Genomic DNA, 10153 nt, shown 5'->3' on the forward strand with positions numbered 1-10153 from the left:
CCCCCCCTTGGAAATCCATTTGGACTTGCAAAATAATTCCCTTAGAAATGGTAAACACCATTTCTGCTCAGTTTTACTGAATTGTAGCATGGACTGGAAATCATTCCAATGTCCTGCTTCTGCCTGTCTGCTCCCACTCTCTGAATAATGTATTTTAGACTTAGAAATTGGTCAGAAAAGAATTTTGAATCTGAAACAGCTTAATTTCTTTGGCTACAAGTGGAGTCATTGTTTTTAGAATTTCTGGATTGCAGTTGATCCCTGGGTTTGATTCAAAAGGGACCGCTTACTGGTTTTGGAACTACTTTAAACCAGTTTATGTGCAGTCTCAATCCTGACAAAACCAGCATTCTAGATAATGTTAGTTTTGAACCAAAATTAGGCATGCTTGTGTTTTAAACCTAATCTAGACACATCACCTTGGGCCTGTCATTGGTTAGATTTGCCTTTGTAAATTGTGGTGTGTAAATCATGATATTTAATGTGAATGTAATAGTAAATGCCCCTGAAACATTTTCTTATCTTTCTAGGCTATGACATTAGTGTCATTATCTTTCTTAATATGCACTATTGATGGTTATTAGGAGTAAATGCTATTGCTACAAAGGGCATTACAATGGCAAGGTTTTGGGAGTGGACAAATGTATATCTAGATATACAATATAAAAATTAGACCAAGTCGTCAGCGCAGGAGAAGGAAAGAAGCAGGCCTCCAGAGAGACAAACATGGGTTTGGTCACTTTGGTTCTGAACCAGTCACCACATACTATTCTCATCAGCATTAACTATTTTTAAGAATTCTCAGAAAATGACTGCAGTGGTTTGCCAGAACAGGTGAAGAAGTCTTGCCTGTTTCTTCCAATGTCAGCATTAGTCGAATCATAGAATTGTAGAATGTTTTGGGTTGGAAGGGACCCCTAGAGGTCATCTAGTCCAACCCCCCTGCAGGGAGCAGGGACACCGCTAACTAGATCAGGTTGCTCAGAGCCCCGTCCAACCTGGCCTTGAATGTTTCCACGGATGGGAAAGATAAAAGATACTGTTTTTTTTTCTTGTGAACCTTGCGTAGGTGGTTCTGTAGCACTTCTTTGATGTGATAATATTGTTGATTTGTAACTTCCATTTCTGCTCCCTAGAATACAGCCTGCATTTTAATGGCTTGGTTAAAAGCTGAAAATATTAAATACTCACCTTCATTTATAAATATTTATAGTACATTGAGGCTCTAGTAAGCCACATGATGAATTTTTGACCAGTGTGGCTTTCATTAAGGTTTCCATGGGAATGACAGTATCCGCAAGCTGAATATTAATGAGAGCTGTGCCTATCATTTTGAATCAGCCTTTCTATTTTATCAAAAACATGGAATATCGGAAGGAACAGAGTTCTGCAATGTGTGTTCTGCATGTTCCTACTCTCATGTTGGGACTTAGCAAAGCCTTGTTGTTTGGATATGTTTAGCCTGGTGATAAAGAGTAAGGAGAACTGCCAGCTCCAAAGTCCACTCCGCATGAGTCATAGGGTTTAATGCTGCAGGCCTGTTTTGGGGTGAGGCATCTTACAGACAGGAAATTCTGAGCTGACTCAGCTGCAGTCCTAGGCCACTGCCGTGTATTGACAAAATGAGTACATCTTTTATATTCTGGTCATCTATTCATAGGAAAGCGGGGAAAATGGATATTGTTAATAAGCATGGCTTGACTTCCTGAATCTTCTTCCTTTGACGCAATTTGCAAACCAGGGTGTGCAACTCTGAGCGAGGCTTTAGAGTAGCTCCACTTCCATTTATTGGCTTTATAGAATGTTTCTAAGTAGGTTTGTGGCTTTCGATTTTTATGTGATTACAGCTACACAGGGCTACGAAGAACTCATGACACTAGGGTGTTTGGTCTTTTTGTTTCAGTAGATGGTAAAACTCTTCCTTTCAAAATATACTTATTTTTGCAAAAAAAAAAAGAATACAGAATAATTCCCCCACTTTGGAATGTATTCCAGTTTATCTCAGAAGCAAACGGGTTTTAAGAATTATCCTCTAGAGAGAAAACAATACATTGCCAATTTATCTCTTAACTGGCTAGACAGTGGAAACACTTGTTTGGTGTGGCTGTTGGTATCTTTGAGGATATTTATTGCTTGCTTTTTCTCAAAATGATCTTGTTTCAAAAGCAGCATTATGCTCTGAAAGATCAGAAACTGTGGTAATGACAAACTGTCACGAACTCAGGCTGGTAATAAGGCTACAGTTGTAGAAATTCATAATCATAGGAGTTGTTGGCTGGAACTTCATGACAGCCCTACTAGTACGTGAAACTTCTGTACTCATATGTGAAGCCATTAAATCTGTAAGTCTCTTAGTATAGGAAAGGATTATCCCACAGAATTTTTTTTTTATTTTATTTTTTTTTTACATCTCTGTTAATGAAAAGCAAATCACTGACTAAATGGTATGAAAATAATAAAGGAAAACGTAAGCCTTATCCAACCCTGTGTTCTCCCTCCAGGAGCTGGGGATTTCAGATATTTCAGATGTATGGTTACAGCCTGTGGGGGAAGGAGTTAAGTGTCTGATCTCACACGCTGTGTTTGTGAAGTGACTCAAGGTCTGACATGGCGTACTTGGGGAAAAATTGCTCGTAATATATCTGTACCTGTTGTAATAGTATCTGTGTATCTTTAAGGATTAAAGCAAATATGTTAACATTTTTATAACCTGAAAATTACACCATCTAGCTATGTAGAATAAAGGGATAGATATGTGTAAAATAGGTGTGGTGGTTTAGCCCGTTGGCAACCAAGCACCACGCAGCCACTCGCTCGCTCCCCCCCAGTGCGATGGGAGAGAGAGTCAAAAGTGCAAAAGTACAAAAACTCTTGGGTTGAGATAAGAACAGTTTAATAATTGAAATATAATAATAAATTGTAGTGAAAACAAAAACAACAAGTGAGAGAGAAATAAAGCCCAGGAAAAACAAGTGATGCAACCACTCACCCCCCCGCCAACCAATGCCTAGCCAGTCCCCGAGCAGCGGTTGCTGCCTCCTGGCCAACTTCTCCCAGTTTCTCTACTGAGCATGATGCCATATGGTATGGAATAGGTCTTGGGCCAGTGGGGGTCAGCTGTCCTGGCTGTGCCCCCTCCCAGCTTCTTGTGCCCCTGGCAGAGCAGGGGAAACTGAAAAGTCCTTGACTAGTGTAAGCACCGCTTAGCAACAACCGAACCATCAGCCCCTTATCAACATTATTCTCATACTAAATCCAAACCACAGCCTATGCCAGCCTCTAGGAAGAAAATTAACTCTATCCCAGCTGAAACCAGGACAGTAGGGTAGAAGGAGATGCGGATGCTCCTTGAGTGTTGACCATTTTAACAGCATTGAAAGTTAAGTTATTTGCATTTCCAGACTTTGGCTGTACTTGTATCATCTCCATCAACTACATGAAAGCTAACAGAACTTTCCTTTGACAGCCTAGTAAGGTGGGATCAGTTGTTCAGGTATAATTCTTCTGTTTGCATGAATGATGTGTATTTTGTACATGACAGATATTATGATGCATCAGAAAATGTTGTATTATGTGACATTTTGTGAAGTTTCTAAACTGTAAAACACAAATGTTTGAGAACTGAACGTTGGTTGTTGCCTGGCTGGTATATCAATTCTGACACAGTCCATGAGATCGTTACAAGTAGCGCTTTCAGAAGGCGTTAAATGGAGACTCTTTTAATTCTAAATTGTAATTAAGCCCAAAGGGAACTTAATTTATTAAAGATGCTAAAATGTGAAGCAACGGATTTGTTACATAAAATTTGAAAAAGTATGTATCGTAGCAACTCACTCCTAGCATATTTAATCATCCTGTTAAAAATCTTTTTCTAAAAGCATAGTGAATGGATTGCACAGGACTTAATGTGAGCAAGCTTGAAATGTAATGAGAGTTACATAGTTCTACCACTTTAATGCAAACAAGTCAGAGTGGTGAGTAGGAGCAAGCCTGGGACTGAGCATACAGCTGTAGAACTACTTCGGATGACCAAGCCTCACGAATAAAACTTCCTTACACAAATAGGTTGTGCTCAGTTTGGGTAGATGTATTTTAGCATTACAGGATGCTAATAACCCAGAAGAATCCTTTCCCCACTTCCCCATAGGAAGCTCATTAGCATTTCAAACAGTAGTGAATGCTAGCTTTGAGTATTGTATTCTGTTTTGTTTTTCCAGGTGTATAAAGGTGAATTTCAACTTCCTGACTTTCTTAAAGAAGTGCCACAGGTACAGTATTGCATTAGTTTCCTTTTTTTGTAGGTATAGCGGCAAGTTAGTATGTAAAAAGTCCTTATATGTAATATGTCTTTATAAACCGCATCTTCATAAATTTGATTTTCTCTTTGATCGTAAGAGGATAGGTAACTAGAGATTATAAGAGAACAGCTTGTCCATGAGATTGAATCTCCAGTCCTCTTGCACTCAGCATTCCCAAGGCTCTCTTGAGTGCCTGTGTAACCCCAGTGTTAATAGAATGGTGCCTGTAAACTGAGCTGACTGAATATTGCTGTGAAGTTCAAGGGAAGTTTGACTCTCTTGTGTAGACCAAACTGCAAAGTTTGTTACTTGTAGAGAAGCTTTATCTTTTGTTGCCTTGCATGGAAAGGTTTAAAGCAAGTATAGTACAGCGAGCAGAGATAAGTAATAAATTTTTTAAAAGAAATACTATTGTATCAGGCAAAACAAACAGTTCAGCCATGGATAGTCATGGTGTACTGATTTAATAAGTGACTAGAAAAGAGCAAGAGCATCTTTCAAATGCTGTTAACTGTCATCAGCTACCTATGGGACCTAACCTTTGCAATAGCGGTTGAAACAGCAAAATCCTTATTGTGGAGCACTCAAACTGCAGGATCTCTTGATACCTTCCCCCCAGCTATGTGGACGTGTGGGAGGCACGTTCCCTTCTTCAGAAAGACACGATGGAAAGGGTTTGGGCTGTAAACCGCTAGCCAGTTTACAGACATAGGAGCTGAGTTTGGAAGATGGCATCCCTTGCTGCTGGGCAGCTCTTCTGTGTCTCTTGAAGGTAACAGAGCAGACAAGATGGCCTTGTTCCATGGAGCTGCCTGTTGCAGTGCTGTGTTTCAGTAGCTTGAAGGGCTTCTGTGCGTGTGTTTTTTCATTCCCCCCCCCCAATATGTAGTGAAATTAATTTTCCCTCCCATGGCCTTGCAGATTTAAGCTCTGCTAATCTAGCCATGAAAAAATCAGAGCAGACGATCTAGACAAGGAGCAAATAATTTAATTCACCTTTATCAGAGAAATAACAAAAATATTTGTATTTTATGGCTTAAATGGTATATTTTATACGAAATGAGTAGAACATGTAGATGTTGGTTTTGTTTTCTTGGGTAAGAGCTGCTCAACTAGGCTTATAAAAATACCATTTTTTGTAGGCTGTATAATTGGTGGTAAGTGTGTAAATACAATCTGAAGTGCTCTCTGCGTTATGCTTTGATAGAAACAACAGGAAGTGGCTCATCACTATTACTGTTGCAGGGTGTGTTCAAGTAAAGCTAAGTAGAAAAATACTTGGGTTTTTTCAATTGCTCCTGCATACACAGGAGTACAGTGTTGCAGAATTGGCAGAGGAAGCATTTTTAGGGGCACTCTGCCTCCAGAATTGCATATCTCTGCTTGCATTACTTTGTATTTCTACTCTATTTCCTAGCCTTAATGATACATCCAGTACAGAAGTTTATTTAGAATGTAAGTAGCCTATCAAAAGGAAAACAATTTGCAATATCTGTACTTTGAAAGAAAAAAAAAAACCCACAAACTAGTGGGCACAAACTGTCTTGGCTTTGGATCTCCAATATTAGGAAAGGACTCTTTGATTATGCCTTTTGTTAGATGTAGAGATTGAAGAATACACAGGAGAATCTACCACATGCAAACAAAGCGTTTTGACTTATTCCATTCATTCAAAGGAAAATTACTTGATTAAAAAGGAAAATTGGTTTCTTTTGTTCCAGCCAAAGAAGACAGTAGAAAGGAAGTCTCCTGGCAAGATAAAATGAACGTGGATCAGTAAAGCTGAATAGCTGTAGTGTCTGTTTCATGTTTTCAGAATATAACTTTTTGCTGTGGACACCAGATCTTTCTGATAAATCTTTGTGCGATCTCTGATGTGGGCTTTGCTCTTTTACTGGATGTTTGCCTGCTCTCACCCTTTGAACAGTTAGCGCTCATGCTTTGCAGAGTTGTGCTCAGCTAATACAAAACCATTAAGAACCTGGCACCATGCAGCTAAATGTGCTGTTGCTTACAGCATTGTTCACTCTCAACTGCTGGCCAAAACATCTATGCAGCTTAACGGCAAGACAACTAAATGTGTGCTGCTTAAAAGTTATTGTCAGCAAATTGTATTGGGAAAGCGTGCTGTAGCTATTTCTAATGCTTTCAAATCTGGCTATTTCAAGATTATCTACAACCTTACAGATAAAGCTGTGGTGTGTATGGCTGCAAGCACAGGGTGTGACAAAACACGAGGAGATTAAATATTGCTGATACGGATTTCTGGAAGATGCAGGGAGATGAGCTCTCTTTAAAGCTTAGCACACTGTGTATAATAGTGTGCTAGCAAAACGAACGATCCTTGATCTGCCTACAGTATCTGGTAGCTAAATTATGCTGTTTGTATTTTCCAATTATCTTGTGATGCATCACAAAAAATTGATCCGCTATTACTAGTAAGTGCCCTCTTTCCATCCGTATGATAGCGAGGTTTCAAAATGAGACTCTACTAAATTTCAGGAGGTGGATTTACAGTTAGCTTGGTACCGTTCCAGTATTTACCAAGTTCTGAGCAGATTTATCCAAAGTAAAGAAAGCGTCATCTAAAAAGCAAAAATAAACTTCATGAAATAGTAAGACAATATTGCTTAAACCATAAAAACTGATGCTGGAGTTGAAATTGATGCTGATAGTGTTCTCCTTCAGTGTTATACTAAAGATAACATAATGTAACTAAACAGATAGCTAGTTTTGAGTGCAAACATTGTTGCTGATAATGACATTTTTTCCTCTAAAATAGCTAATTTAATTTTAATTACTTGACAGACTGAACCCATGGAATAGAAGATGCAATGGATATTTCTTGCACAGAAGGTAATAAAAGAGCATGCAGTCCTGCTCACTTGCTCCTCTTGATTTAGTTGAGGTGATTTTTTTTTTTTTAAACTTACGTAAATCCATGTGAGATTCTGGGTAAGAAAAATATGAAGATACGGATCTTGATTCAGAATCTGTAAAAATCACACTGAGGTAAGTCCTGGTGGCAAGAGCTGCAAAAACATAGTGGATGTGCTTTAAGAATTGCAGTGCAGTTCTACACAGCTCATCACCATTTGCAGCATCGGATTGTCAGCATTATTTTAGAGCTTGGAATTGAAAGGAGTCCATAAAATTGTGCCACTATTCATCCAGGCATTCTTCCGCAGAGCTTCTTGTTCCTTTTAGTATTTGTGTCTTCCAGCACTGTGGCATACTTGCACAGCAGATCCAGGTCCCCATTTTAACAGAACAGTGAAACTTCAATGATGACTCATCGGCTTTTTCTTCCTTTTTTAAATCAGTTGCCCTTCCTAGATAGAGGAAATGGCTAAAGATGAGCTGATTTCTATCATTTGCTGTTAGTAATGTCCCACAGCCAGTATTTTCAATAAACTGTATTTTTAGTTCTTGAATTAATGATGGCAAGATTGTGCAGGGGACTCGGTAAATTCCAGACTAGTCAATGAATGTAAGAGTTACTGTATTAATGCAGGATTTTTAGTTGTCAACCGTGTTGTCAAATGTTCTAGCTTGACAACAAAAGATAGCAAAATGCAAGCAGTTTAAATACAGCCAAAAGCAACATGCCACAAAAATACACTCAACGTAGATATTTATGGTGTGGCCATTAACACAGCTTGTGCTATAGCCCTAAAGATAGCCAAAAGCATCATACCGGTTGGAAATAGTGGATATAAAAGCTTTCCAAAGATAAATTGCAGGCCTTCATTCTAAAATTGATAGGGAAGCTGTAATCTTTTCACATAGTCAATGTTAAAATGACTGAAACATCTACTTCATGTTGGCACTTAACTCCTTCAAAAATGTATTTAGAATGTTATTTCTATTGAAAGCTGCTCTCTTGTTCCTGAGAAACCAAATTATCTCCCCAGTGGTAACTACCACTGGTAACTTGTAATGAGAGAGAGGCTTTCAGCATGTAAATACAGCCCACTTTCACAAGTATTTTGAGTGTAAGTAAGGGTGGATGTCATGAGGACGGAGCCAGACTCTTCTCAGTGGTGCCCAGCGACAGGACAAGGGGCAGTGGGCACAAACTGAAACACAGGAGGTTTCAGTTAAATATGCAGAACAACTTCTTTACTCTGAGGATGACAGGGCCCTGGCACAGGCTGCCCAGGGGGGCTGTGGAGGCTCCTTCTCCGGAGATATTCAAACCCCACCTGGATGATGTCCTGTGCAGCCTGCTCTGGGTGACCCTGCTTTAGCAGGAGAGTTGGACTAGAAGATCTCCCGAGGGCCCTTCCAATGCTTGCCATTCTGTGATTCTGTGTGAAGAGCAAATTCAGATTTATTTATTTTCTTTTTTACATCTAAATATGCTCCAAGAAGTAAGCCTAAAGATAAATGATGGAAAAGGCAACCGCCACATTCCTTACAGGGAGGTTTTTAGAGGCTGTGGTTAGTCTTGACAGTGACTTTTTGCCTACTGAGATGACTGATTACACTTAATTATGCGTTATTTGTGATTACAAAATGTTGTCAGGGATAAACCCAGAATATGACATTGAAAGCTCAAACATAACTTTAATTTTTCTTTTTCTTTTAGAAAAGAGACTGCTGCCTTTTCAATGGAAATGATCTTACAAGGACTGTCCCGCTGACAGCAGTGAGGCATACTGCTCATGGCCTGCTGCTTGCAGAATTTTCTCCCCCATTTCTTTCATGCTGGTTTTTGTTCAAAATTTTGTTGTTGTGAGCGCATGTAAACCTGTCTAAAAAAAAAAAAAAAATTCACTGATGTTAATGTAGAACCGTATTCCATTCGCACAACTATTTTTTTAGAAGTTTCTAAAAAATGCAAAGCAATGCCTGTCTCTGAAATTGCTCTTCTGTCTTAATTCCAGAACTCCATCTTCAAAGATTCTTTTTTTGTTGTTGTTCCTGTAGCAGTTTGGGTTTAAATGTATGAAGCTTTCAAAGAGTGGTCTGTGCTTGTCCTAAAAGATTTTTTGGTGGAACTGGTGTTTGTTTTATTCACATGTGGAATTTGTTAAATATCTTTTATTTAAAAAAAAAAGTTGATAATGTACATGTACAATTACAATTCAATGATCTTTTGTATTTTATTTTTCAAAATAAATGCTTTAAATGTGATTTTTATTAATGTGTTTGCCTCCAAGTTAAGATTTAAGTAATTCAAGATATTGATGTATTACTCAGATGGAAGATACGATCTAATGTCCTGTGTTTGGATCTTTCTTTAAGGTTTGCGACTGAATGAATCCAGTTTGCTTTTAATAGCTGGGTGATGAGAAGGAAATTAGAGTATCCTGCTGAGAAGTATAAAAGGGTAACATGAGAGTTGCTTACTGCAGGAAAAAGTAGGAGATTTTTAGCCTATCAAAAGCATTTGTGTTCAGACCTGTACTCCTGGGCTGAAACTGCTTCTGAAAACCCTGCTGTGAAATTTGTATCCTAAAGGTTGGAGCGTTTGTCACCCAGTGTGGAACGGGATTATTCAAGTAAGGGTTTGGGGGGATGGTTTTGGTGTCTCATTTTCTGCTCACCTGGGTGGTTCTTGGCATACTGAAGCCTTCCCTCCTGATCTTAAGAGCTTGTGTTTCCACACATTCTGCCTCTTAGGATTTTAAGCAGTTTTGGTCTTCCTCTGTTTCTTTTGCTGCTACATTAATTTTGAGATCATTTACACTGAATGAACGACGTTTAAGTGCCTTCAGGAAAGAAGTTTTTACCAAATCCGTACCAAATACAGCTGTTTGCAAAAGTAAACCCGGAGCATCCCCTAGTGACAACGCAGGGAAATGCTGTCCCTGGCTCCCTCCTTGGAAAACGCTGGCAGCTCCGCGGCT

General features: G+C 39.0%; 1 protein-coding gene across 1 annotated transcript in view; it reads left to right on the top strand.

Annotated features, from left to right (window-relative positions):
- Positions 1–9294, top strand: part of TPST1 (tyrosylprotein sulfotransferase 1) — a 32437-nt gene extending 23143 nt beyond the window's left edge. Inside the window, exons 4-7 of the mRNA XM_035900610.1 lie at positions 4218–4268; positions 6020–6095; positions 7107–7154; positions 8890–9294. Coding sequence (XP_035756503.1) covers positions 4218–4268; positions 6020–6064 — 96 coding nt within the window. The 3' untranslated portion in view covers positions 6065–6095; positions 7107–7154; positions 8890–9294. The remainder of the gene's footprint in view (positions 1–4217; positions 4269–6019; positions 6096–7106; positions 7155–8889) is intronic.
- The last annotated feature ends 859 nt before the right edge of the window (positions 9295–10153 follow it).

This window comes from Egretta garzetta, unplaced genomic scaffold (genome assembly GCF_000687185.1).
Source record: "Egretta garzetta isolate BGI_Z169 unplaced genomic scaffold, ASM68718v1 scaffold108, whole genome shotgun sequence".
NCBI classification, from domain to species: Eukaryota; Metazoa; Chordata; class Aves; order Pelecaniformes; family Ardeidae; genus Egretta; species Egretta garzetta.